We start from the raw sequence: 27,986 nt of genomic DNA, 5'->3' as shown, positions 1-27,986 counted from the left end.
ATGAGGGGGCGTGGCCGACTATTAGATACGATAGTGCTTTCCAACATATTTATCACTAGGTTTTGTTGGCCTGTTAGGTACTTACCTGAGGTAGTCATGGTAAGGCAGACCTTTTCCAGGCGGACGTACACCACAGCCATGGCAGTTTAGTTGTCAAGGCTTTGAAAGTCGGTGCCCACCTCCTTCAACTAGGCATTCTGCGCTCTGCCAATATGGTTATAGGTATAGCCTACCGACGCCGACCAATGGTCATAATCATTGCTCCGTTTACTTATGCCTAGATATGCCTAGGTGCCTAAGTACCTATGTAGGTTGGGCTGCACCGTACAGGGACGCCAGAGTCAGCCTTGTTGTAGGGGCAAATTCAGCACGCGAGGATATGCCTGAATAAAATACTAAATCATGAGTATTAAGTGAGGCTAGGCACTATTTTTTTTTAACGCGAGTAGCTCATCAATCCCCTCGGCAATGGAATCCACCGGAGTTGATACAGGTGAAGCCCGAAAGAGTTTGTTCGAATCAGCTCGAGATAATTTTCTGGGGTCCTTGAGTGAAACTGATAAACTTCTATTCTCACCATGCGCAACGTCCACCGACTTCCTGGATGGACTCCAGAAGTTAGAGAAGACAACAGAACACTTCGGGCGCGTTGGCAAAAAGATCCGATATGTGCGGTCGTTCACTGAACATCTGAAGCCATACTTCGAAGTAGTGAACATATTCATTCAATCCAATCCTGAGTTCTCTGCCATATTTTGGGGAGCTTTCCGGCTTGTTCTTCAGGTATGTCGCCTGTATCGAATTTTTCCTAATTCTCACTGGATAATCCCTGACTCCTAGGAAGCTGTCGAGTAATCTGTCCAGCTTCTTTGAAAAGTTGCTCGGTCTTATATCTCAATTGTTAGATGTATTCCCCCGATATGAAGACGTCGCGAAACTCTGTGACGATGAAAACTCGGACAGGCTCCGGAGAAATATCGAGGAGGTGTACGGTGATATGTTGGAGATATTGAAGGCTGCCGTCAAAATCTTCACAAAGTCGACAGGAAGTGAGTAACCCTTTTTCTAGGGAACCACCTATAACTCGATGCTAATTGTTCATTAAAATTGAAAAGAACGCCAATTGTGATAGGGAGCTTGCTGTGGCAACCATTTGACGTGAAGTTCAAGAAACTACTAGACAAAATGGCGACCCACAAGGAAAACATTGCTCAAGAAGTTAGAATATGGAGGCTTCGGAAAGAGAAGAATGAGCGTAATATCGCGGCAACGTGGAGAAATTACGTCCAAAAAGAACATGCTAAGTCTGAGCAAGAACGAAACCTTGCGCGAGAGGAAAGGCGCCTTATGGCCGAAGAGAGGAAGCTTATGGAGAAGAAGCAAATACAGGATGCCGCAGCTCAAAAGGAAATCGTGTCTCTATTGCTAGAAATAAAAGAGGAGAAGGAACGATTAGAAGCTGAGCGCCTAGGTAAGTTTTAAATGATGCTAGTCGTCTGGGGATGAGGGTTGTTCCGCTGATACAATTCATATAACAGAAAGTATGGCTTTCAAGATTCGAGAATGGCTACAACCTGTCGATTACTTTGACGCGAGGCAGACTAATGCGAGGGCGCGGGAAAGATACGAATCTACTGCAACCTGGATCTTTGACCACCCTCAATATAGGTCTTGGGTACAATCAAATAAAGATTCGTGCCCGGATGGCAACGTTAGGCTGTTTGGACCGAATACTCTGTGGCTTCATGGTATGTTCCCTTCGGAATACACACTCAAGTACCTAAGTTAGAGGCTACTAATCATCTATTAATCTTTGAATAGGCCACCCAGGATCAGGGAAAACAGTGTTAGCTACCTCAATTATCGACGAATTAGAGAATTACGAAAACGGCTACGAGAACCAAGGCGAAGATGTTTCTCCAACAGTCTTATACCATTTCTTTCAATTCGACTCCCAATTTACTAGGCCGCCAACCGCTGCATACAAGTCTCTTTTGGCTCAATACCTTTGGAGACATAGAAACAATAAAGACGTGGTCGATAAATTTGCGTTCATCATGAGAATAGGATCTCAGGGACAAATAGGAGCCTCCGAAAAGGCCTTACTTGACCTTCTCGAGATTTGTCTAAACAAGGGGGTGTTCATCATCCTAGATGGCGTTGATGAATGTGAAGATAGCGATTCTTTCACGAAATCTTTGTTAAGGTTATCTATGGCTTGTAACCACAAGACTCTCTTGCTCAGCAGGATAAATATGACACATTTACAAAGATCCGTTCGATCGGAATCCAAGTTACTCCTTACGAAAGAAGATACGTCACAGGACATACATCGCTTTTGCCAATATGGACTTGATGACATGATTGTGGATGAACTCTTACCAGATTTGGCTTCCAATGAATTAGACAAACTCAACAGTCATCTCTTGAAAGGAGCGGATGGAATGTTCCTATGGGCAAAACTAATGTGAGTACCTCCGGCGATGGATATTCTCCCGGGTAAAGAGAGTCGAGATTACCACTGAAATCCAGTTCCCGGAGGGCCTCGAGGATATGTATGACCGTATATTTTCTGAGATTACCCAATCTGGAGAAGCTGTCGTCAAATTTACTACCACTGTCTTTATATGGCTATCTAATCAGGCAGCTTTAATAACGACATACCAAATCTGTCAAGCATTTTCGGTCAATGGGTTATGGATGAGAGGCGGCGATGTCGAAGACATCAAAGAATTCGAAACTGCGGTACTTATGGCCTGCGGAGGACTCGTAGAGATCGTCCCCATCACGTCGACCGGACGGGTGCTGAAGTTTGTCCACCTCACAGCACGTGAAGCCTTGGCTAGTTCTAAAATCGGTGATACCTCGCGCAGTCCATCCATCTCAAATCTGGAACTTGGAAGATCTTGTTTGCGACAATTAATTCATCACAAATCTCAAGGGCCGCTATCTGGGAAAGTTCACCAAAGCATATCCAGCGCACGACTAGCTAGTAGCTTTCCATTCACAGACTATGCAGCTCTACATTGGATGGAACACCTGAAGGCATCGATATCATCTGAAAGTGACGGTGGCGCGTGGTTGGAAAAGGTATATAAGGATGTCTTTGAGGACTTTGCCAAGGACCTTCAATTGTTCTTCGAAAGCCCTAGGGCGGTCACCGCGTGGCTTGAGGCATATTACACAGCGCAGAAAGACATTTCCCCACGAGGGAAAATCGTCCACTGTTGGGCAGATTGGGCATCCGAGGCAAGCCAACGAAGCGCTATCAATATTAAAGGGGATGTTCTCAGATTAGCACTCGAATTCTGCTCGGATCTTGATCGAATAGCTGAGGTATGGAATGAACAGTTGACACATTCTCCACATATTATATGGGACGAAGTAACAGCAGATGGATGGACGCCAAGCCGATTATTTTTCTCTCCAGGGGGCACCCGCGTCAAATCGCGAGCTCCGGAAAAGCCGCAACTAGAAGGCATCGCAGATGTGCCATTCATGTCTGTATCTGCGGTGTGTAAGGACGGCTCTGCACTCGGGGTGCTAAGTATATGGTCAGAAAAATGTGACAGCACAAATGCCATTACGAAAGATGGACACTAACTCTCTACTAGGTCATTCAATCGTGAAAATTTTGTTGAGCGCCACGTCCAAGAAATCCACAGGGATTATAAGAACATGCCAAAGAGTTTCCCTCAAATCTGGGTGGCATTGTACGAACTCTAGCCTCTTGATTTAGGCCGACCTCGTTTGGCTCGAGTTCTGGTGGATATCTCGCCGGATTTATTTATTCGCACCCTTTCATTCCCTGAACCGCTTTCTATTAGCCCCGATTGCCTGGTTTTCTCGGTTGCGTACCAGATATGGATGCTACGGCCTCCTCGGCCCCCTGAGGCTATGAACTTGGCCGAGCTCGAATGGCCTGCAAATATTTCTTATGAGGCGGCTACGATCGAAACCAAGCCACTTGGTTTCGCAAAGACTGATAAGTATGTATATCTACCTCATGATATATTATATGTGCGTCCTGGTAGCGAGTACTGATACTTCAAAAGTGAATCCGGCCAAACCCACATTGTTCAAGTCACGTTTAGCCCCACTGGTCAATATATCACGTTAACTGAAACTAACCTGATAAGTTTGGAGATGAGGATGTCAAGCTTTGAGATTATGAGCTTCCCAATGATGGCAGTTAAGCCACTCAATGTGCTAGAATCTGTCTAGCACCATATACAACATATACACCACCTTGTCTTACATCCGACATCACATCGCGCAGTAGTCACAGGGATAAGCGATAAGGGGAATGAATTGCAGTACTTTTGGGATTTTAAAAGTGGTACCTATATTCATGTTTCCCCTTTTTCTGAGCCTCGACCTGCCTAATACTTTAAATTCTAGGACACGATAGCTTTCGTATGATCCAAAACATAACCGACCTCCATGATTCCTTTCAGTCTGGATGTAGCTCGGATATCGTGTCTCAAAGCACATCAGTCGTGCGCTCAACTGCGGTACGCATCTTCTCCGATCCGAAAGCTGGTGGGCACATGGATATACCAGTATTCCTACAAGTATTGGTTGGGAAAGTCCGGGAAATGTGGACAACTGCTTCCGACGGTGACTTGATGGTTTTTTGCAGCCAATTATCCGCCGAAGGGGTACAAATGAATATATCCGGGCTCGATGGATCGCAGGATAGATTGCAGTTGGTCACACTCCCATCAAGGCTCCTGTCACTATATACTATAGCAGAGGTCAGGCTACCTCAATCAAACAGTGACAGTGCTACGATTATTCTCCACAAAAAACATATGGGTAGCTATGGCGATGCTCAACTCCCGATAGTTATTGAGAGAGATATCAGGTTATTTTCTTCACCGTGGGCTCGCTCTGTTGATAGAAATACGACAGATATGCCGATCCGGAAACGAACCACGAACGTAAGACAGATATAGACAGATTCGAAGGCCATAGATTCGAAGGGGAAACAGATAAAGACTGCTAAGGTTTATATGGGAATAACATAGCGTCAAGAGGAGTCTACCTGGGTCGAGAATTTATAAAAAAAAAAAGGGGGGGGCAGTCCAGCACAAGCTAGAAGTACCTGAGGGCCAGGCAGATGCAGGGGACCATATAAAAACCGATAATGGACAGAAACGACACACCGTGCTATACTAAGAGGGAGATTGGGGCATCTGAGGCATTCCGATCAGAGGGTATTTTTTTTACCAGCCATCTCAATTTATCACCTAGGTAGGTATCCATAGGCTTCTCACAGCAGAATGCCCCCGCTAGAAATGGTATCAAATAAATACAAACTCCTCAGCCTCTTTGCCCGCTCCTTGTTTCATCCTCACCAATTCCCCATCCATGATACCATGGACATAACATTCTCCAATAAGGATATAAGTCCGATCCTGTTCATTCGCAGTTTTCCTCGCCACGAAAGGGACCACAGCTCCCAAAAGTACGACAACTAAATCGCCTGGCTCCATCGAGGCGGGGCCAATACCCATAAAACCCCTCGTTGTGACGAAAAACTTCCTACCTACACAGGCCTGTAATAAGGAAGCTTGAAACGATACATCGGCACCAGGATACAGCATATTCCCGATGCTATGCGAGATCTTGCTATATAGAGGCGCGGCATTCGCGGACCAACCCACGTTCTGCTGAAACCAAGCCCTCGCGGAGCGAGCCATATCACTACCCCCGCTCTCTCCTCCATCAGATGATACCGAATTCGTTTCCACCGATAATGTGAGTAGAAACGCCGCTAAGAGCTCTTCATTAGAATTACAACTTCGGGGTTGAAGTTCAGGAGTTGAGTCGGCGACCGCGACTCTACTACCTGAATTGCTTCTCGCGGCAGGTTTCGTTCGGCTTGAATTCGTGGCAAGGGACCAAGCTGATATGACGAAATCGATCTCCGTCTGCCGCGGGGGATAATGCCACTCGACTAATCCATCTTGCGCTTGTGCCAATCTTGTTTTCTCATCGACAAGGCTAGTAGTCGCCGATGCTACGGAGTCAAGCGGGTACCCTCGGATACTTAATCTATCAGCGCTATCAGTACGCTGCACACTAACCGTCAATCCAGCACTCGCATCGAAAAAATCGTAGTCGAAAGGTGATGTTCGGCGGGGTTCCGACCATATAGGCACCCATGACGGACAATTAGGCACGGACCGGTTCTCTGAATACTCGGCCATGGCGAGGGGCCTGAGTGTTGCGTGGTTTAATATGATAAACCACGTGGCATCTCGGAATACCTGGGCCGCTGGTTTACTGTACGTTACATCGATGAGTATGCCGCTATCGCCGATGGGGTTTGCGACGTCGTTGGCCATGCCCAGAACGGCGAATACGTAGTCTGACGGCAAGGTCGCTTTTCGTGTTCGCGCTCTCTCTAATAAGGGAAGTAGGTTTTGTCTGTGGCCTGGATATCGCCGGATTTGACACGGGTATAAAGCTGCCTGAATACTCAATCCTGGAGATGAGTTTTCTCGAAGGAGTCCGGTGATGCGCAATTGAACTTGGAAAGTGTGCCAGAAGTCGCCAGCGTCGAGAACTTGTACGGCATCGGCGAACGGTTTCCATTCTAATTCCCAATTCCCTATACATATTTTGGCCTCCCTGGCCATAACTGCCTCCTGAACAATCCATACACGGTGGAACCAAGGTAAATTGAAGAATGACCCAAGAATCTGGTATTCAGGACTATTCTCGGGTGGAAACCCAACCGGGTCCAAATCTTCTCTGCCGAATCCATCGGTTTTAACTCGATGCGCATTTCTCAATGCTTGAGCTAAAAAGGATAACACGACAGACATATGATCCAAATCAGCTAAGCGCACACGCCCGAACGTACGGTCCAACCAGGAGGTCCGTAGTTCCGACTCTGGTATATCGGGTGGACTAAGTTCATTTCCTAGCCAGATAAATACCATAGAAGCTGTGGTATAGATTCTTCGGAAGAGTTTGACTTGTTCATCCCGCTCTTGTATGTCGCTCTGATTAATACTCAGGGCGTCTATCCAATACAAAGGGGGTTCCGCGCACGCCCTCCGGGATTCAACCATATCGACTTCATTGCGATTTCGGGCAATATTTTTCCATGCGCGACGCCTTGAATGAAGTATATGATCCTCATCCATAACATCGATCCCATTTTCAGTCGGATCGCCCTCTGAGGGTAACTGGCGCAGAGCCTTGAGTGCCGCCGCCAGATTCTGAGTTACTTCTATACGATGCCCATTGCATTCAATCGGTATTTGATCTTGAGTAGTACCCCAAACATAAGAAAGTGCTTCATAACGTGGTGCTCTGTTCAAGTCAGGCACAGGTTGTATCTTGATCCGAATCTCTTCCGAAGGCCAACCAGGCTCAATACTAAGAACTCGTATGGAATTCGTCGGATCAGGCAAAGTTTGATAGATAAAAGATGCCGCCATGTCACCAATTCGGATTTAATTCAATAAAAAACATCTATAAGCTCTAGTAAGCCAATATTTATTGGTCTACTATCTATTCATTCTCAAAGGTCTGGATTTCTAAGGTATCCCCTCAGCCGCACAAGGCTCGGCGGCTATGCCCCCTGTAAATGGCCTGCAGACAACCCACGTTGGGAGTTACAGGCGTTTCAACATAGCCCCTGGACACGCCAAGGGATCCTACGATACCACTATAACTTCCACTATATTTATAATGACTAACCTATAATATAACCACCGCCGAGATCCCAACTTCATCTTACCTTACCGCGTATTTTTGAAGAAACGGAAGCTTCACTTTATACTCTTTATGGCGGACTATATAATAAACATTAAAAACCGAACGAAATGAAATTTATACGTGAGCTCGTCCGAGAGGCGAAGCTACTGAATTTCTGTTAGTGCCCAAACACGCCCTACTCACTCACTGGACATTGCTAACGGAACCACCTATAAATCAGATATATACGGCCAATGGTACACCAAATTTTCAAGTGAATCTTCATGATTAACTCCCATTCCTAACATCCTTTTAGGTTCCTCCTCGCGGGCCTAATAGTAACAACCATATATCTCGTAATCGTAGTCCCAATCGAATTCACACACGGGACTCTCCTCCCACACGCGCATTGGCCAGAATCCGCCATCCTCTATACGGGATGGGCATCAGGGTAACCCCTTCCCCCCTCTCCTACCTTCTACCCTATATTTCCCATCCCCGGATCTAACTCATAAAAGCGTAACCATCGTCGGTATAATCCTGCTCCTCTTCATCCCCAACGAGCGTCTCAAGAACCGACACGACGAGCTCATATCCCTAACCGCATGGCTCACACTATCCATGTTACACTGGGTCGGTTTCGGCATCGGATTACCCTATCTAGCCTCCGCTCTTCTACTTAGTATCGGGTCGATATGCTACGGCGTAGCATACCTCTTATGTCAGAACCCGCGAAAGACACGCTTGACCGGTGGGACCGCAGTCGCGGGTATGCTTCTGGCAATTCCCGATGAGAAGAATCGCGGCGGGAGTAGTTGGACTGGGCTTTCGGTTATGGCGGGGTGTTTTTTCTTATTTGCTCTTATTACCTTTGGTGTGAGAGCGCTGATGCATTGGGCTTTTTATAAGGGTACGGATCATTTTTGGGATATATCTTGGTAGCACCAGTTAGAAAATTGAATGCTCTTTTACCATCAGATTCATTTAATTAAAAAAAAATAGTCTACACATTTTAAGTATTAATTTACTTATAAACAGCGGACTAACCCCATTCGTTTGATAACCTAACATCAGGCAGTCAACCTCTTCTATCAGGGTTAAGGGCTGGAACCCATCGTCCAGTTAATCCAAAGGGTTCCTTGCCAGAGATGCAATTTGTATGTATGTAGACATCCGTCCGACCCGTGGTAACCTGCCCACAACCCATCAATCTAGAAACCGACTCGACGATCGTACAGCAGCTATAGCCGTGACAACGATATGCAAATACCCACACCTGTAATGATAATGATGATACCGTCCCATATATAGATGTGTTTATATGTAGGGACTCTATGTTCCCCTTCCTTCCCAGTGGTATTTCCAGCGCGGCGAATCCGTATGCTCTAATCGACTCGAAAACAGAAAACTCAAAATCGCTTGCTATTCTTTCGTTGAGTAATCCTCCTATAAGTCTTTGACTTTGTTGTCCCTATTCTTATTCGTATCACCGTTGGATGTTCCGTCTCTATTCTCATCCCCATAATCATATTCATCATCACCATCGCCCTCTCCAGCGATAAGCTCCGTCATGTCGCGCATGCGATAATCCAGAATCGGCGTGATCCAATCATCCCTAACCAAAGAATATGTTTCTAGTGCATTATCCTTCGGCTTTCTCGGGTTAATAGCCCAGTACCCAAAGTCTGCATCGATGCGCTTGAGATATCGTAGTAAATTCTTCCAATAATTCGCATCGCCTTGACCCGGATCCCGAGGCGCTCCGAACTCGCCTACCCAGACGGGAGCTTCCCCGCCTTCAACTAGGTACGCCCAGTTATTGCGCATAGCCTGCGCAAATGAAGCATAGCTTCGCTTCGCGTACCGACCCTCACGACTACCCCATCCACTCCACGCATATACATGCGCAGAGTACACCACCCGATCCGGTACATCCAATATCACCGGTCGCTCCCTAACTTTCGATAGATCATTCCCAGACTCAGTCCCACCAACAATAATCAACCAATTGCTATTCATCTTGAGCAATCTATTCCCACACTTCTCGGCCGCAGTCGCCCAACGATCCCATGACATCGTGCCCCAGACGCCACGCACCTCATTCCTCAAGTCCGCACCAATAACCCTAGGATTATCCGTGAAGCGATCCATGACCGTCTCCCAATGCTGTATCCACTCCTCCTCAGTCTGCGAGATCTTGCACAAGGGCCCGAGATGATCGTTTGCCCATCCGGCGTCGCAGGGGTCGGCGCCGCAGCACCATGTCGCCGTCGTGATATGGTTATTGATTATAACAGCGATGCCGGAATCGGTTAGAGCTTCGACGACAGCGTGGAGAACATCGAGGGCGCGGCGCCCGATGAGGTCCGGGTTCGCGGTGAGGAGGTGTGGGAGGATAGTCGGGTTGCGGACGACTAGTTCGTCTGAGTAGGGTAGCCGCACGCTATTGAAACCTAGCATGCGGATTGTAGCTGCGATGACGGAACGGTGCTGTACTTCGAGACCGCCGGGGATGAATAGCTCGTCGCTGGCTCCGTACCAATTGACGCTAGCGAGCTTATATCGCCGACCCGTAGCATCAACTACATCGCGACCCTGTGTCCGTAAGGGGAGTGTGTAGGTTGATATGCTAGACGTCTCCTTAAACGGGGGCAGAGGTCGCTCGCTAAAAAGTCGGTCACCGACGTCGGGGACCCATGGCTCGTGAAGGGCTCCCTCGGCCTTCCACATATAATGGAAATAACCGCCGAGGATAAGGAACGCGCATACGAGTATCTGATACATTGTAAAATGTGTCTATGTAAATTGGGGGAAGATATAGTAAGTGAGGGTGAGGGAGGAGAGGTGTTGGGATTTTAGATGTAGCGCTGAGGAAACCCGATGTCAGGTATTTCGTAACAAGACGCGACAATTGCTATGAATAAAGATAACATGGAGCCCATTGTAATAACCATATGAGCTTTAAAATCTACCAGAGATTTTGTGCTACTAAATGGTAGAAAATTGATGTAGGTAAATAGGAGAATTGTTGAAAAGAAGAATGGAGCCCAGCTGGCTTGAAGGAAGGAAGAGAGATATTATCAAACCGTCCGTGTAAAGTAAAGGAGTGACGTTGGACAAGCTGACAGGTACGTGCTGCGTAACCCCACCAACTTTCACTTACGTAATATTACCTGTCCCTGATACCTTCCTTGCCCTGCCTTTCTTTCTCTTTAGACTTTCAGCCATTCTATTTCTCCTCGTATCACTATTACGAGAAGAGTTAGCTTAAAGTCAATCCTTAGAGCCTTGAATTCTCGCTTTTAACAGTGTTCCTCGTCTATATTATATCCACTAAAGGATACCTCGTCCGTCAAACTTATTCTCAAAACGCTGTTACACCAACTCAATCGACCGTCAATATAAAAAACAAACACAAATTTCTTTACGTCTTCTCGAATCACGTGGGACTACTGTTGTTTCTCATACGGCACTTGAGACAGCAGTCCACCTATCACGTAGGACCCCCCGTAAGTAAAGCATGCATGCCTGACGATCATATAATTGGTTTGGTTCGTCTTATCTGCTTCGTGGCATTGGTTGACCCCATAGAATTGTGCATGTTCACTTACAAACTACGCGTACGTGTCGATGTGGCTTTGCTAGGCATGTGATAGTTCAGCTCAAGCAGGGCAAAATTATTTTTAGGCGATAGAACCTTTTATTGATTTGGACTAATATATATGCATCATATATATCTAATCCCTAAGTTAAGTAGCTAAGCTACTTTTCTGAGCTCAGTGGGTTAGGTAGGTACCTGAATAGGTAAAATAGGAAAACCAATGTCGCTTCGTAGCCTCATCCCTCCATCCCCATCGAGCTTCATAGCAACACCCAGTCTAGCATCCAAATCGTCATTGCCGACCAGTAGGTTTTCCATCGCGTGCCCCTATCCCCTTGAGCCCAGTATCCATATTATCAATACTTGATTTTACAATATTTTTCTCTTATTTCGGCCCTCTCACGTTTCCCATAAGACGTTCCCCCTCTTTTAGGGGCACTTTTCCTGATATTTCCAACCTCTTCCTGAGCCGATGTGACCGAACCACGCCCCTCCTAAAGAGCCAAGAGTGATTCTATCGATACAAAAATTCGTCGAATCCCGGGACGCCGCGCTATAAAGCCCGAAAACACTAATATATCCGAGGCACCGAGCCACTTTTGATATGGGTAATTTGAAGAAAAAGAAAAGAGTAGATGGTTGCAGTGGCTTAGGCGAATAGCTCACGTAAATATAAATGGTATAGGTATTTAAATGAAAACATGGTCGCGACTGTAGTCAGGCGCTCCCGGTTGGGTATATTGCGACCTCGGGGCCGCGTATTGTATTTCCTCCTCTTTATCTATCCTGTTCATTCCTAATGGGTTCATGTTTTCGTAGTCGTTCGGTCGTGATGACGGGTGTACCGCTGGCAATGGGTAGGACTCTTCATAGCCCTGGTTCGGATCCCATTGGTACTGTTGCGGCGGCCTAGGCGAAGAGAAAGACCGTTGATGAGGCTGATATCGTGCCGCTTGTCCGAAGTAGTCGGGGGTCTGGCGTCCGCCTCTCGTGGGCGACTTGGCCGCGCTAAGTGGTGTCAGCACCGCTTCCACTTTTCCGGAATCGCGAGACAACATTTCATAAGACCGAGGATCTTGCTTAATATCCATGCGCGCGTCTACAGACACGAATTCCTTCTTGCGAGGACCGCCGAATGAGGCGATCCAGTCTTTCCAGCCAGTCACCATTGACCAGCGACCGAGTAGTAAGAGTAGCCAGATACCGTTCATCTATATCACATATTAGCTATCGCGGAATCATTTAACATTTCCGTTGTGGCTACTTACAGCTAGAAGTACCAAGACCGCCGTGACAGTCGGGAGACTGACGACTAGATGTCTAGCCTTGTCGAGACACTTGTTCTTGTCGCCACCAAAGGCGATGAGACAGGCTGCCCACAGTGTCGCTTTGTCGGGGTGGGTCTTGATCGATTGAACGGTATTATCCAGGAAGACGAAGATGACGGCGAAAAAGATAACATCCGCAATAATAATCAATACAATGACGATACCACGCCATTGAAGCTGAATGACACGTCGAATACGTCGGTATGCTTGGCGCGGAGTCATAGTGCGAATACTGTTAGAGTATGAAGGCATACCAGAGCCTTCGGTAGTCGCGCTGTTGTCGGTCAAAGACGCGAGGTAGACTTTGATACAGTATCCAAAGGTAGCGAATTGTATGATGACGGTAAGACCTGCGAAGACCAGAAGCGGGATCCAGAAATCGGCCAAACTGTTCTCGTGGTTGATATGGCAAGTAGCGCCAAAACGGAATGAGACACCGCTGAAGACGAGGAGGATGACAAGACCAATGATGGGAATTCCCCAACCTAACACTTGAGAAAACCACATGTAATTTCGGCCCACGACTAATTGCCAGCAAATCTGGAGATGTAGTGAAAGCGCTCTCAGAAAAACCCACATGATACCAGCCCAGCCACCAGCGAGTAAGAAAGCTCCCGAGGCCGCACATACAGAGCTCGTGTCCATTCCGTTCGGGGTGATCTCGTTAAAACATTGATTCGGCTTAGCTGCTAATGGGATAATGAAACCCAGCTATGGAAGGTTAGTCGGTTAGCCTTGAATCATATAAAATCACAAAAAGGGAAAGGTGATGCTCACATTCATTAAGACGGTAGCACAGGTAAGACTAATACTTAGGTAATGGCGATGTGTCTTCTCAACGGGAAGCACGATCCATGAAATTAATAAGAAGGCACAACATATCATGCCAACGACATTAACCCAATTCGCTGCGGTTGTCGCTGTTGTGAAATTATCTGGGTATGTCCAATCCGTCATAGGACATGGTATGCAGCAGCTTAAACGTCCGATTGGCGAACATAATCGGCCCTCCACATCTATAGAACAATCAGAAAAATGCTTAATGATAATATTGGCTTAATAAAACTTACGTCCTCCGGATGTAGGAAACATGAGTTCGTTAAAAAATGGCGCCGGGCAACCGCCGCGCAAAGCGTCTATCGTCGAGTTCGCCATGTTGATGTGGTAGTTGATAGTATAGAGAAACGGGCGCCGGAATTCTCGACAGGGAACCGTGCGTTAAATCAACTACCGGGCATAAGATATAGAATAGAATTATCCTTTTCCCAACCAACTTGGACCACACACTACTTAACCCGGACCGATGTAATCCGGACGCGGCGAAGCTGTTGCGGGTTGGCCGAGTTGTCGCACAAAGCCGAACAGGAATAGGATCTGCGACGAAAGCGGTTGCTAATAGGTCAACTCGCTCGCAGTTAATATATCCTTTTTAGAGTCCACGTCGATCTCGTTGACCGAAGCAATGCTTCCCTAAAAACACAAAATGAGGTGTACTCGTCTATAATCACTCTAGATTAGCTTTCGGGTAGAGGCCGAGGCGTAGACGGCGGGATGGAGGGTTCCTGATGGGTCGTGGGTCGCTAGCTTAGGTGGTATTCATGGCCCCCGAACTTCATGCAGATGAGGCGATTCCCATACACATGAATCACTGGCAGGGGCGGAAACATGAACAGATAGATGGACACACGACGAAGCAAAAGGATCAAGAGACTACACGACCGGACAGGGAAAGCAGGAGGGAAGGCCATATTTAGGTGAGGTGACCCGAGTACAACACGGTACACAGAACCTAGTAAATAGAACGGGGGACTCGACTTCGGTAGCCAATTGACGACATGAAGGCCAGGGGTTTGGGGAAAGCGGGTTCCCAAGTCTCCAAGTGGATCTATCGTGGTACCGTAAGTACGTATAGAAAGTTACTGTAATGTTGCAATGTTAGGAGCGAGGGCGTGGAAAATAATCCCTGGGCGTACTACAGGCGGACTACAACTCTTGGGTCGCCCTGACGTACTTGCGCATCAACCCTGAGTGGGTAGAAACGGAGTGGCCCCGGGCGAAGAGGCAGAGAGGCCGGTGGACCACATGGGGAAGCTAGTGTTCGCTGCGTGCCAAGTCCTGTCCGTCTTGCGCATGCAGGCAGCAGATTGGGAGGTCGTCGAGACCGACTGGGGTTGATCATTTCGCAGCTTGGTCCACTAAGAATTCCAGATGGCGAACCCTTGTCAGCTTGGGAAGGGTACTCTGCTAGGCTTTTGCCAGGCTTGCTAAGCTGTTGGAGGACATGGTGGACCAGTGGAAATACTCGGTTAAGTTGTTGCTCGTTTCGACTACTGTAGGTTAATTAGCTCTGGTTCTTTTTGAGATGGTTACTAGTATTGATTGGCGCTTTCTAGACATCTTGATAGATAATTTTCTAGATTTTTAGCACTCTAGACGCGCCATTGCTTTTACCTTGTTGAGAAAAGAAAAAGGGGTAGATCCCACTCATAGCGGGGTTGAATGGACACAATCATGAAGAGCATTTTTGTTTGATAGTAGTACATGACATACATGATGTGCGTATGTACCGAAGGATTCAAGCTCATAAGATGGCGCCGATTTGCAGGCCAGCATACCTAGGTAGAGAGGGAAGACCTCGGGAGTCTATTTTTTTTTTCCTTCCTCTGTGTGTGGCAGGAAAACAAGCATGTAAGAGGGGAGGGATCTATGTCACCCTTACAGCGGCGGAAGCGACAGGATAGGTGAAAGGTGTGAGTGGAGACTAACCTTCACGCTAACCCCGAAAAGAAAAGAAAGAGAGACAAGAAAAAAAAAGAAGTCGCGAGCACCTGCGGAAATTGGTTAAAGGGTGAAGGGTACCTAGGTACATATTTCTAGTATCCTATCCACTGGGAGGCACCGACCATACTTGACTTTCTCATGGCACAAAAACAAAAAAACGCTGTCGGTATCGCGATTAAGAAAAGGATTCACAACGCCTTTCCATTATCTGCAAGTCATACATGGCATAATTCTATTTTCGTCTCTATCATATTTATTTGCCCTCTTTAGACATATATAAATATATATATATATATGCCCATATAATTCCCATTTTTTGCTGTTTTCATTTTCGTTTATTCCGATTCACTTCTCCGTTGGTGATCCCGTTGAAGCTGACCGACCGACCGGACAAACTATCAGGCGAACGGGCGGCCCGAATCTGTCAGGGTAAATTCCATCAGCCTGTACTGCAGGCTGTTTATATTGATTGATTGATTTTAATGTTAGCCTGCTTCGAAGTCTTCCAAGTCTGGGGGTGGTAAGGTAATATCGGGATCCCAGATTCGCATGTAATTCATATATTTGGTGTAATACCAAGACATGCAACAACCTTGTACGAAGATGCAGCTAAACTTTTCTCGCGTGCCGGTGGTAAGACATTCTGCTGCAAGCTCGACGAGGTATCTTCGATTTTGTAAGGCGGCGACGAAGCTCCAAAGGTCCAGAAGCCCAAGGGGGTGGCCAAGGACCTAGGGGCTCAACAAAATAATTTTCTACACTACCACCATTACCACACTACCAGTTCATGCTTCATCGTACCGACAGACCGTCTTACACACATAGCTCTAATTTGAAGCTAGTCCTGCAGGTACAATTCTCGTTGGAAGAGCCTAAAAACCCAAATGAGGATGTGACGGAGAGACTGTCCCCTGCATTGGGTGTAGCGCGCCGGATCAACTTCTTGACGCAGGCGGATGACTGCCGTCCAAAGGGAGAAGAAGTAAAATTCCCTATTAGAATGCGACTGGCTACTGCGTACATGAGGGAGATCTATCTTATCTGTTGCCGGCGCCGCAGACATCACCACTTACATACGGGTAATGCATGTTTGGTCTTCGAGTTCGAGACCGTTGCCACCAACCAACCGCTACCAACAACAGAAAAAAAGGAAACACATGGAAGCTGGACAAGGTTGTAAGTACCGATACCATGTCTTACCTTCACGTTTTGCCAAGGGTGGAAATGAGAAACATGTACAGGCTTTCAACCTTACCTCCATGATATCCAAAATGCAACGACATGCTGCAAGGTCGGCTAGTTCCAAGCGAAGATGTCTGTTCTTCACTAGTGTATTACTTTCTTCAGAACAGGTATGTATATGCATTACCCAACATAAAATTCGTTCTCAGCCCTGTCGAGCCCACGGACCTCGTGGCATCATCGGATCGACAAGGCAACGCTAGTTATTGCTCATCATATGGATATCATGCAAAAACAACCCGACAATCGGTCTGAGGTTTTTCCCAAATTTCCCAGTACCGGACTTATCTACCATAACGGGTAGTCGTTCGTGGAGAAGCTCATCCTTAGCGACAAGCATCCCCAGTCGGGAAAACAGAAATTACTAAGACAATGTAGAATTACGAAAAAGAACACTTTACAGGACATTCTGCACCCCACAAGGTGCGAAGCACAATGATGAGTATAGCGGACGATTGCCTACTTACGCCCTACATGGTTAGATAATAATATATCGCACATATGCATTGTTCTTCCAGACTCGTTGGTATCCATTGTGCGACTTGGCGACAAGACCAGCTGAAAAGGCTCATTCGTATTCGAATATTGCTCAATGGCGATGGTGATGAGAGGCCTCGATTGGTAGAACGCCTAGGACCAAAAGTCAAGAACAGCGGTAATCCGTCACCTCCTGTAGCCACTTAGAAGAGTATACCGCCGTTCCGGTTCTGAACGCCACCGCAGAATGTAATAGGCGTAAGGGAGTTGACCTCTCATAGTTTAAATCAGCAGCGGCGCAGTCCTACTGGTCCGTTCTCCCCGTTCTCCCTGCAGGTCTCAGATTTGCCCGTAGCCCGCATTGGATGCACCCAGATTTTGCCTTACGACTGGCCCCTGTCGTTCCCGCTCCCGCTCTCACCTATCACCACATTAATCAGTTATATGGCAGCGCGATATGCAAGGGGGAGGGGGAAATAGAGGGGGCCCTGGAACCATGATTTACAAAAAGACTGTGGATGCTTACAGCATAGGCATGTTAGAGACTAGACCAATATGAACAACGCGTCACTTGTTATCCCGTCGAAACAAGAAAGCACGGATAGCGAATAGCGATTGGGCTCGGATGAATTTCATCTCGGTTAGAGAGTGTCATTCTTCAAGTCGCCGGGCTATAGCATCGCTGCCCAGGCAGACCAAACAGGAATCTTTTCGACGCGACGCAAGGAGCTAAGCAAGTATACGACAAATTATCATGACTAATTAGTAAATAATAATCAACCTGCAGTATAACATCGCTTCGGATCTAGACAATACCCACATCCACTTTCCGCCGCTCCCCGTATTCCGGAATTCGCTCGACTTGTATCAATTCAGAGCGCGTCAGATTTTGGCATCCTTGATGGTCGGCGATGTTCATCTTAACGGAAGGTAACAAGAAATTTGCACAAGCAGTCATACTTATCACGACACATCTCATCACCGGACGTCGCACTAGAATGTTGGAGGCTCATCACAACAGCCTCATAAACGTTGCGCCAACTAGTTAGCTAACCTATGAGAATTTTGGGCACCGATTCTAGGGTGTGACCGCGTTTGGTATTGGTAAATTTCAAAAACGCCACGGCCGGTCCTTGCATAGTGTTTTTTCATGATCGCTGCAAAGCGTAAGCCCCCTTTTAGTCAGATAAATATTTTCCCAGTGAGCGATTAATATTTTTCTCATATTTACACTTCTATACCCAGGCAGTACGCAGCTACATACGTAGGTCTTGATAATGCTTCGCATCTAGCTACCTATCGCAAGCCACATGGATTTTTTACCAATATTTTATCCATCAAAGTCGCACGTACCCCTAGCGAAGAAAAAAAAAAAGTGACACAATTCATACTTCGAAACTGACCGCCCCGGCATGAACCGAGCAAGATATGCCTAGACCATGCTTTATTCTCTAGAATTTCCAAACGGCTGGAATCAAAAGAACAGACGCTTTGGGGGCGATTACGTATCCCATCGTTGGGGGCCATCGATGCCGCATCATCGCACGCGTTCGGGCCGAGGAACCAAGATCAAAAAGCAGTCCGCTTTCTAGTGTAGAAGTTATCGACTTTCCTAATTTGGCATCTCGTTTCTTGAAGCCGTTTATAATCGTGGCATGGCAAAGACGGGGGGGCAGAAGCTATTTTAGGAAGACGAAGGAATCAATTTAGTTACATGATAAGATTCTCTTGATAGTGAAGAAAAAACCACATTGGCAGTACCAAGACAGGCTCTCTATAGAGATAACTAGGTGGTAAGTAATAGTACTAAGGCTACGATGCGATAGAACACTGTCATTACAAAGTAAATTGCTATTACAACCTCACTGCGTCCCCGATATTTCTCAGTTACACAAAAGAACATTTATGCCAACTGAATGGTACCCAATAAGAAATGCTATTTATAGCTGATCTTTTTTATTGCCTTCAAATTTCCCCGGGTCAATTGTTGGTGATTTATGCCGCGAACCAACTCTCCGTCCGTCTTCGATGCAAGGTGAACTTGATCGAAGCCGAGTAGAAGTTGAGATTAATGCTACCAACTATTATCTCTTACTTAACACTCTAACCTTCTAGATGTGCGGAATGAGATCTCATAACCCGATTTCGCAACTAGTGCACAAAATGCGTTGCATGCATCGTGGACCTCCCTGTCTAAATCGGGATGTTGCCTTCTCTCTTACCCTACAGCAATCCATCAATCCTCAGCCGTCGTCGCATTGCATCTCCCTTCACTACCACCTCATCGCTTCCTGCACAGGTCTCGATGCTATCACCTCCGACATGTTTCAGGTTTAGTTGACGTTATTATTGACTGATTACGGATTTATTAGAATATTAGAAACGACTCCGTAAAATGTGCCCCCATACGTTTTCGCCTACATGTGTTGGTGGTCAATCTCGCATGTAAATGCCCTGTCGGATATTAACCCACCTCTTCAATTTCTAAAATTCGAAAAATTTTATTTCTTGATTTTTTTAAGTCTCGCTAGAAAAAGTCCCCGTTATGAATGGAAATAGTAAATTCGCCGAAAAGACCGGTCTTTAATCTATGTTGAGCTAGGAGTGTTTAAAATCCCTTCTAGAAACCATTAGTGAGGCCTAGCAGTAAAATATCATGAAGCCGACACGTGTCGTCGATAATTTCGTGGGTTTAGCCATGAGCGCTCGGTGACATCTAATTTACAACTAGATCTTAGTTAATACTAGCAATTGACTATTCTCAATTGACCGCGGATATTTCCGTTAGTATAGTATTGCGGACGACACCGTTCCAAAGCCAAGTGGCTGGTTGTCTCATTTGTCTCGTGGCATATACTGGACTACCTTGGCGAAACTCCGTTGAGACTTGGTTATATTACCTAAGTTGGCAACTGATAATTATCAAGACAGTAATGGGTAAACCGTGTCTATTATCGCATTATAGATATCTTCATCTTTAGTCTCTTACCAAGACTTGACTCTAAACTGCGTTACAGGATTCCAAATTTCGCATACCAAGTTTTACCGTCTTCCCCGCAACGCATGGTGATAATATACTATAAAATCGACTCTAGACTCACGTTGCATTAAGCTTATCTGAGACATGGAAATGTCTTGCTGGATAGATTATCTTGGTAGTTCAATGACATAGTATTTTCGGGGTTCAGGCACCTTCGACGATCTGATGTTCGTCCGCTCGGCCACCTTGCTTGCCGCGACGATCTTCGGATATCTGAAACCGCACCGAAATGCAGCTGCCGTGGACCACCACTCGCATCTCTGTCGGATGTGGTAACCGAACTTACTAGGTTGAGGCTAGGTTTGCCGTGAGACTTCGTTGTTGAGACATTGGCTTGATAGACATTAAAAAAGCCATGTTTGCGGGAGTGGTGACACCCGGCGGGGAAACCTCATGTAGATCGACCAGTTGGAAATTCAGAGACATTACCAGTACGTCACAACGGTGCGGTCATTCGTCTCGGGTCTCTCCCGTGTCTCTAGATAGTGTAACCCTTGAGCCCCAAAGTCGGAATTTGAAAGAACCTGATAATAACCCTGGACGTTGGAGTGCATACCTCTATGTGGTCACTAAGTAAGGGATCACAAAGGCTAAGGCGCCGAATAAGGTCAATCTTAGCTCTGTATGTATGGATAATCGTTTCTTTAGGATGCAGAATTCCTCCCCACGGACTGTAAATCACATCTGAGCGCGCCTTGCGATTACAGTTGAATCCTCGGCCGAGTTCTTCAAACAGCCTAGGTTCAATGCAAATAGGGTAGCATTGGGGAGCTACTAGAAACACTCTAGATGCGCCGTGGCTCTGCAGCATCATCACACTCTGTTCGCACACCGAAGGGAGGGGGCAAGCCAGCTTTACATAGTAACACCACGAGGAGGGAGGGGAGGCAACAATCTTCTAGAACAGAGCAGGATGTCTTGGCTTCACGAACCAATCACAAGAAAGAAAGGTGAGACAGTGCCTCGTTCAGGCGGGGCAAAAAATCAGGTCAATGGTACGTACGTGTGTGTAGTCCGACCCCTGCCCACTTCCTGTTAACAACCTCCCTCTTTGCGGCACAGACTCCGTCCAAGCCTCGCGATTCACGAGGGGGGTCGCGTCGGCCGGCCCGATTAGATGGGGTAAAAAGATGATGTTGGAACAACAGTTAGGATCGAATTTCGCCTTCTATACGATGAGTAAATCGACTCCGTCGGGTTACGGATGGGCAAGAATACGTAACAAACAAAGTGTTGGAAAGGTTTGTGGATTTAATGATGAGCAAGTTAAAAAGCAAATACATTTGATTCAGAGTACGAACATACCTACCTAGGTAGGTAATTAATTGCGGAGGGCGGGTTTTCATCACGTGACATGTACATTATCTCGCAGATGATTACTTAAAATCGATGACGAGTATCACGATACTTTGATATCTTGCCGTTGGTGGCTGATCATTAATACTCTACTCATATTTTAATCTGTTACCACTAAGGCAAGTTTACGGTCCAGAGTGAGACTACCCCGAGGGAAGTGCATATTCTTGTTAGAACAACCCCGAGTGTATTGTGATATGGAAACAAAAGGGGTTGAAGGAGTGACTTTAGATGTCGATAAAGCCGGAAGGTTGGCCCTTAACTTTCTTTTTGGCGATCTAGGAATCTAGGTTTTTGCGGAAAGGTAGGAGTTCATGGTTCTTAGGATTCGCTTGTACACTGCCTGCCTAGAGAGGTACAGATACGCCGTACATTCACCTATTCCTGACAAATCTGCATCATTATCCACTGGAAGGTTATGCCGATTATGTGAGATTGTTGATCGCAAAACCGCTATAATATGTCTACTTTGACGGAACTGACGACGAAACCCGCGCAATATCCAGGATAAATAACGGGCTGGAAGTGGAGAAATCGGAATGCTGGCGCCACTATCACGTCTTTTCGCAGCTTGAATGACAATGTGGCTGACACTGTGGAAGCTGGCAATTGCTTACTGATACCGCCGGATCCATTCAGGGACGCATAATATTGAGGCGCTACTCATCATCCAGCCTTCTGAATGGTCACGTAGAGTTTGGTCGCCGTAGCTTGTGCATAGCAGTAGGTGCATTATCCGATTTCTAAACTATTTCCTATGACTATCTGCATGTCTATCTACCGTACCTTAGAAGTCCGGGCCTAACGCCACAAATATCCAAGAAGTCGTCCGCTTTAGCTAACACTATGTTAGCTAGTACCCCGCAAAATGTCTTAGAAGTTCCATTGCTTGCACCAGTGGCGCATCATCTCCGGTGTTACGGCCTTAAGGTTCTTAGCCGTGCTGCTGTAGGACTTGGTTCTCTCCATCGCAAATTGCATTTGAGCCCCTTTGAGAAAGCCCTCATACGAATCGATGAGCTTGATTCCAGGATTCTTGGTTATGTCCTCCGTGGTCTCCTGACTAGCCTTTAGGATCTCAATCCATTCCTTAAAGTCTACGATCTTCTTGATCCGATCTCCGTAGAAGTTTTTCACGACCTGGACCATGTCCTGCCAGCTAGTTGTCTCGGGATTGACGGAGTGGAAGTAGCCGGATATTTTATCAACCGGCAGACGCTCCCCGACTCCTGATACGTCGAGGACTAGATTCGCGACGTCTTCAATGGCCATCCAGTCCACTGTATTAAGTTGGCCTATGTTGCCAGGGAGAACCCCTAGGTACACAGAAGAGGCAATAATGGAGGGCAGCCACTCTTGCTTATTCCAAAGCCCCTTTTCGTATCTTGACCCAGCGATCTGGCCAACACGGATACTAGCCGCGGGGACACCGGAAACCCTTCCCGCTTCATCTAGTATCAGACTACTAACTTGCTTGGAACGTCCATAGTTTCCTGCGGCCGCGGTAAAGTCGGTGATTGCGGCTTCCGGCACTTCGCCTTGCCAATTATCCGCGGTTCCGATACTGGAGATGAATATGATTGGGACTCGCTTAACCGCCTTAGTGCTGAAGTCAACGAAGTTGCGCACTCCGCGGATGTGCGGTTCAAAGGTCGAGAGGGCAATGTTGAAATTGACCGGCCAGCCATTGTGAATAATTCGGTCGACGGAGGCTAGAAGTTTACCGTAGACATCCCGTCCAAGTCCAAAGTCAGGCTGCGATAAATCCGCATGGAGGAACTCGACCTTGCTGAAGTCCGCGTTGAGTCCACGCTCATTGAAGCTCTGGATTTGACGTGATACAGCGTCCTTGGAGCGATTCAGGCAAATAACCTTCTTGACATTTTCCCTAGCAATCAACAAATGCAATAGATAGGAACCTAGGCCTCCTGTGGTACCTGTAACCACAACAGTCTGGCCCTCGTCAAGTGGAGGTGGCTTGTTTGTGTTTGCGGGTGGTAAATCTTTCGTATACTTTTCGATCAGCGCTTTCATCTCTTTTTCAGCTTGCTCGAAGTCATCCACCTCTTGTGCCCCTCCAGTCTGGATTAGATCATAGAGATACGCAGCGAGACCTTTGTACGTCGGGTTAGAGTAAATGGCGCGAGGCGCTAGGGTGGAAGGGCCTAAGTCGACCCCAGATGCCTTTAACCCGGCATTTATCAAGCGAGTAGCGTTGATTACTTGTAGGGAGTCGACGCCGACGCTGAAGATATCTGTCTCAGGGCTCAACTCCGGGACTTCGAGTCTTGTAGTAAAAAGCTGCTGCAGAGACTCTAGGAGGCTTGCCTCTGAACTAACATCCAAGTTGGGTGCATTGGCTTCTTGAGCCTTTTCTGCTTTGGCATATAATTCATCCGTCTCTTCCTTGTAGAGATCGGCAGTGAGGATTCGCTGGATGGTACCTTTGCCTGCGCGTAAGAACGGCTTCTCTGGGTTTGATATCATGGCAAAACCGCGTTCTATGCGCCCATGGGCTACAGTTTCCTTGTTTGCCTCTTCAATCAGAGGCCACACGCTCTCAATCAATTCTTCTCTTTCCAAATCGGTCTTTGGCTGAGCCACAGGCTCAAGAATAATCGCAGGCTGGAAGCGATCTTGTCCAACGACTAGAACACCTTTGAGGGCGAGATGCTCACTCACGTTTTCCTCGATGCTAAGGGGATTGAGCTTCTCACCGTTGGAGAAGACTATGACGGTATCGGCTCGTCCTGCATACACCCAGTGATCCTTTAATTCGGGATGCGGACGGAATAAATCTTTCGTATCGTACTCCTCGATTTCTGGGAAAGTGTAAAAGACCCCTTGGATACCTGGGTACTTCTCCCTGCGATTGACGAAAAGCTGGTAGGTATCTTTATCTGTGGAGGTTGGGCGGAAATCCAGCCCGCCTAGCTCCGGTTCAAAATGGAAGTATCTAATGTCCGTCAGCCCCTTTTATCTCATATACCAAATGGCACGTAGGGTCATGACCGGGAAAGGAAAAGGAATTATACATACCGCCACAAGTTCGGATCTGACTGGAAGTAAATGGGGTACGGCATTCTGCTACCTGTTAGCTTGGCATCGCGTTTATGGGGATAAGAACTTTGGCCTCGTGACTACAAATGACTTACTCAGTCGCGGCTATCATATTCAAAAGTTTGATTCCTTGTTTTGCGAGATTGTCTCCCACTCGAGCGTTTAAATTACCTAGTAATTAAAAGATTAGCATCCAATACGAGGCCACAGGGGAGACCGTAGCGACTCACCACCACCGAACATGACGAGATCCAGTTTCTTCAATGCTTCAACATGCGCGGGAGTGTGGCTCATATCTTCTAAAATCGAAGGCGGCAGTAAGGTATGATTGCTACCGGTATAATTGATGTAATCGGCTACCAAGTCGGCTGTCAGGGGTTTCGAGGGAATGGGGAGTACAGCTGGCTTTCCACCCATTACGCCCAGGTATGTACCAAGGTACAACCCGGCCGCATGGAAAAACGGCACTATTCGCAAGATTAGAGTTACCTAGATGCTCCATAAATTAGAGGCATTTATACGTACTCGGGAGAATCATTTTGCTTGCTATGCGAGCCACTTCTATGGTCCACATGTGGACGCCATTTTTTGGAGGCACATTACAGAATGCGTCAATAGAGGTGAACCATCCTTGTCTGGATATAATTGGTTTCGGGAAGCCAGAACTTCCGCTAGTGTGAAGGACGGCGAAGGGTTCCCATTCACCTTCTTCGAAGGTTTTCTCATAATCAATATGAGTTGACTCGTTGCCGGAATACCAATCTCGCTCAGGGGCGACCACGAAACTTTTCATATCATGTTCCTTCTTCCATAAGTCAACGGCTCCCTGGAATTCAGGGGAATGGGCAATCAAATGGCAATCTGTGTTTTGGAAAAGTCGGACTTGACCTTCTGTCGAGTTTCGAGGAGAGATGAATAGGGCCTGGTTATGGATGTTAACGACCTCCACACCAGAATGCCAAGACGTCGTCATACCTTATACCCAGCCTTAATGGCACCGAAGGCGAAAGAAATATAACGAGAGTCATTGGTGCCGATGTACGCTATGGTGGGGAATGCGCCTGGGGGTGGCACACCACCAAAGGCGAGAATCTCATTTGCAGAGCGATTGACGGCCTTTGCAAGATGTGCAAATGTGAGAGTGTCCCAACCATCCTTTGGGTCTGAAGTCCGCGGTATATAAACCCAGTGGCGATCTGGTTCAGTCCTAGCTCTCTCCTTAAGAACGTTAAGCGGGAGTCGACGTCCAAAATCCATGTTGAATATCGATATCGTCTTCGAAGTCGTCAGAAATGAGATTTGATTAATACGCCGCAAATATATACTTCCTCTAATACTCAGGGGAGATGGTTTGTTTGCTCTTTCTGCTGCGAGACAAATTGTTTGCTTCTTCCGGTGAGAGTGGTCGACCCTTTATATATATCCTAATCTTATTCTTCAAAACTCATAACGGTATTCCGTAACATAAAGGGGGTCACCATGCCCTCTGCATCGACACCAAAAGCAGTTCTGTTAATTCTATCACGTTTGGGTGTGCCGTGCGGCAACCATACCCCCCAGATGTGACCCTAAAAATGGCGAAGTGTTTATCGCGAATCCCGACTTCGCGTTTAAGATACTTTCCACAATACCTTTCACTTTTTGACTCAGAAAAAACGCTGAATCATTGCTATAAGGCTGAAGTCGTCTATTCTACCTATAATAAACCCAGCCTGAGCCTTGATGCAATGCTGGTGGATCATTAATATAATCAACCTCGGGAGCGATCTATGATGACCCACCCCCATAATCAAGTAACGATCAGTAAACGCAATCCCGAATCCCTACTGTAAAGTCCGAAAGTGTAAGTGGTTTGCGGAGATGTAACCTGCGTGACCTACGGACTTCTAAGGATGGGATATCATGTTTACCTAGGTAGCTTAGCGGCTCCGCACGATGATACACCGCTCGAATGCTACTCGATGAAGCTAAACTATCGCGGCACATTCGCGATCGACGGCACATTTCTACACTAAGAGACTAGCCAATGCTTGTTGGTGGTTTTTCTATTACTTTGGTTCTAGCTGGAATCTTTCCGCTGTGTTCCGCGGGAACATGCCTGTTCCCTCCCTCTTTCGAGCGATCTACTTTTCTATAACACGTGTTGCGGCACATTCTGTTCACGGGTTTACGGTAAGGGTATCGCCACTACACCATAAGATTCAGAGATGACAAGCCGGGATAAACTAGACTAAACTAAAATCCAACCTCTGCCATGATTCATCGGCGGCAATAACCTGGCAATAATATCGGTAGGATCCACATCCACCTTCGATGCATAATCCTTGGATTAGAGATCGGATTTCGTTGTGGATATCTTGACGATTTGGCCATGTAGAGGGGCTACTCGGAGGATCCATTCCTCGCGCCTCGCGACCTGATTCGGCCTCCGAGAGTCATTTTTCAACTTCTACGGAAAGTGTCTCCGTAAAAACGGCCCCAATTATCGAAATGAACGGGAATTTATCCGGGAGTAGTCGGATACGCTCCGGGGTCACGTAAGCTGTCATCAAGGGCGTCTTATACTCGGGTATAAAGCAGCGCCCTGTATGTCATTTTGAATGAAAAAGTTTGCGTGATGGAATATGGAATACTAAACACCATTGTATGTTTCAATTCATATCAGTAAAGATATGATAATGGTTTTCAGGTACGTTACTAATTACCTCCGTTCCTGTTGGTTGATGTTGGCCGACCTCGCACTTACCCATACAAGGTGCCCAGGTAGATATAGGTATCTATCAGAACCTAGCGAATCCGTGGGTGAGAATGACCGGGTAGTCTGGATTGCTTAAGAATGTCTACCGTGCCGCGCAACGCTCCAAAATCCACCGGAGAAACCCTGATGGAGATAGCCTACATCACCTGCCAGTCGCCCTGAAACCAGTAACCCCCCACTTCCCACTCCCGTATTTAGCCATGTGCCCCCTCCAAAGCTACATCATGCTTTGTTGTGTATGCCGCTATTGCTAGGATTCTCCTAGGGGGACGTACTTGACCGATAAGATTGGATAATTGAATCCAACAGTAGCCGGTGGCCGACGGTGACCGTAGCATGCGCCAGGAGCTGCGGGATTGTGGCGTTTGGCTGGTTACCATGGATGAAGAACTCAACGATTAAAAAGTCCGTACTTTTCTGGTTTCAAATTCTATGGGAGGATATATCGACTTGAAAAATATCCGTAACTCCCACAGCATATTTTTTTAAGATATTAGAAATGTCATCGTTGAAATTTACAAATCCCCAATCATATTAGTTCCGACAGAATGGCTCGTCCGTTGGTTGGTGCAACCAACATACTGGAGCCACACGGTTGAAATTGAAAAGAAGACAACAAGCGAGGGA

At 46.8% G+C, this 27,986-nt stretch overlaps 6 protein-coding genes across 6 annotated transcripts; 2 read left to right on the top strand and 4 right to left on the bottom strand.

The window, feature by feature from the left end:
- Positions 1–468: 468 nt before the first annotated feature.
- F4822DRAFT_428480 (uncharacterized protein) lies at positions 469–4,224 on the top strand (the record flags this gene model as incomplete). Its single annotated transcript, XM_051460923.1, has 9 exons — positions 469–783; positions 845–1,049; positions 1,133–1,471; positions 1,539–1,748; positions 1,822–2,467; positions 2,508–3,554; positions 3,615–3,713; positions 3,828–3,989; positions 4,056–4,224. The coding sequence occupies 9 exons, from the start codon at positions 469–471 to the stop codon at positions 4,222–4,224; spliced, it is 3,192 nt and encodes a 1,063-aa protein (XP_051315912.1).
- Positions 4,225–5,132: 908 nt separating this feature from the next.
- Positions 5,133–7,908, bottom strand: F4822DRAFT_225248 (heterokaryon incompatibility protein-domain-containing protein). Its single transcript, XM_051454064.1, has one exon. The coding sequence runs from the start codon at positions 7,455–7,457 to the stop codon at positions 5,307–5,309; it is 2,151 nt and encodes a 716-aa protein (XP_051315911.1). The 5' UTR covers positions 7,458–7,908; the 3' UTR covers positions 5,133–5,306.
- F4822DRAFT_400974 (uncharacterized protein) lies at positions 7,620–8,693 on the top strand. Its single transcript, XM_051457901.1, has 4 exons — positions 7,620–7,893; positions 7,958–7,973; positions 8,033–8,167; positions 8,235–8,693. Exons 1-4 carry the CDS (start codon positions 7,845–7,847, stop codon positions 8,656–8,658), a joined length of 624 nt encoding a protein of 207 aa, XP_051315910.1. The 5' UTR covers positions 7,620–7,844; the 3' UTR covers positions 8,659–8,693.
- F4822DRAFT_400971 (endoglucanase E1) lies at positions 8,683–10,796 on the bottom strand. Its single transcript, XM_051457900.1, has one exon. The coding sequence runs from the start codon at positions 10,498–10,500 to the stop codon at positions 9,163–9,165; it is 1,338 nt and encodes a 445-aa protein (XP_051315909.1). The 5' UTR covers positions 10,501–10,796; the 3' UTR covers positions 8,683–9,162.
- Positions 10,797–11,687: 891 nt separating this feature from the next.
- Positions 11,688–14,012, bottom strand: F4822DRAFT_225210 (uncharacterized protein). The gene is made up of 4 exons (XM_051454061.1): positions 13,716–14,012; positions 13,423–13,661; positions 12,586–13,356; positions 11,688–12,528 (listed from the first exon to the last, which is right to left on the bottom strand). The coding sequence occupies exons 1-4, from the start codon at positions 13,798–13,800 to the stop codon at positions 12,007–12,009; spliced, it is 1,617 nt and encodes a 538-aa protein (XP_051315908.1). The 5' UTR covers positions 13,801–14,012; the 3' UTR covers positions 11,688–12,006.
- An 8,271-nt stretch (positions 14,013–22,283) lies between these two features.
- On the bottom strand, positions 22,284–25,858 carry F4822DRAFT_443123 (acetyl-CoA synthetase-like protein; the record flags this gene model as incomplete). Its single annotated transcript, XM_051463072.1, has 6 exons — positions 22,284–24,497; positions 24,581–24,625; positions 24,697–24,772; positions 24,832–25,068; positions 25,127–25,523; positions 25,577–25,858. 6 exons carry the CDS (start codon positions 25,856–25,858, stop codon positions 22,415–22,417), a joined length of 3,120 nt encoding a protein of 1,039 aa, XP_051315907.1. The 3' UTR covers positions 22,284–22,414.
- Positions 25,859–27,986: the final 2,128 nt, after the last annotated feature.

This window comes from Hypoxylon trugodes, assembly GCF_022578975.1.
Source record: "Hypoxylon trugodes strain CBS 135444 unplaced genomic scaffold F4822scaffold_4, whole genome shotgun sequence".
In the NCBI taxonomy this organism is placed as follows: Eukaryota; Fungi; Ascomycota; class Sordariomycetes; order Xylariales; family Hypoxylaceae; genus Hypoxylon; species Hypoxylon trugodes.
Note: the sequence above shows the minus strand (reverse complement) of the source record. Positions and strands in the feature narration are given on the sequence as shown.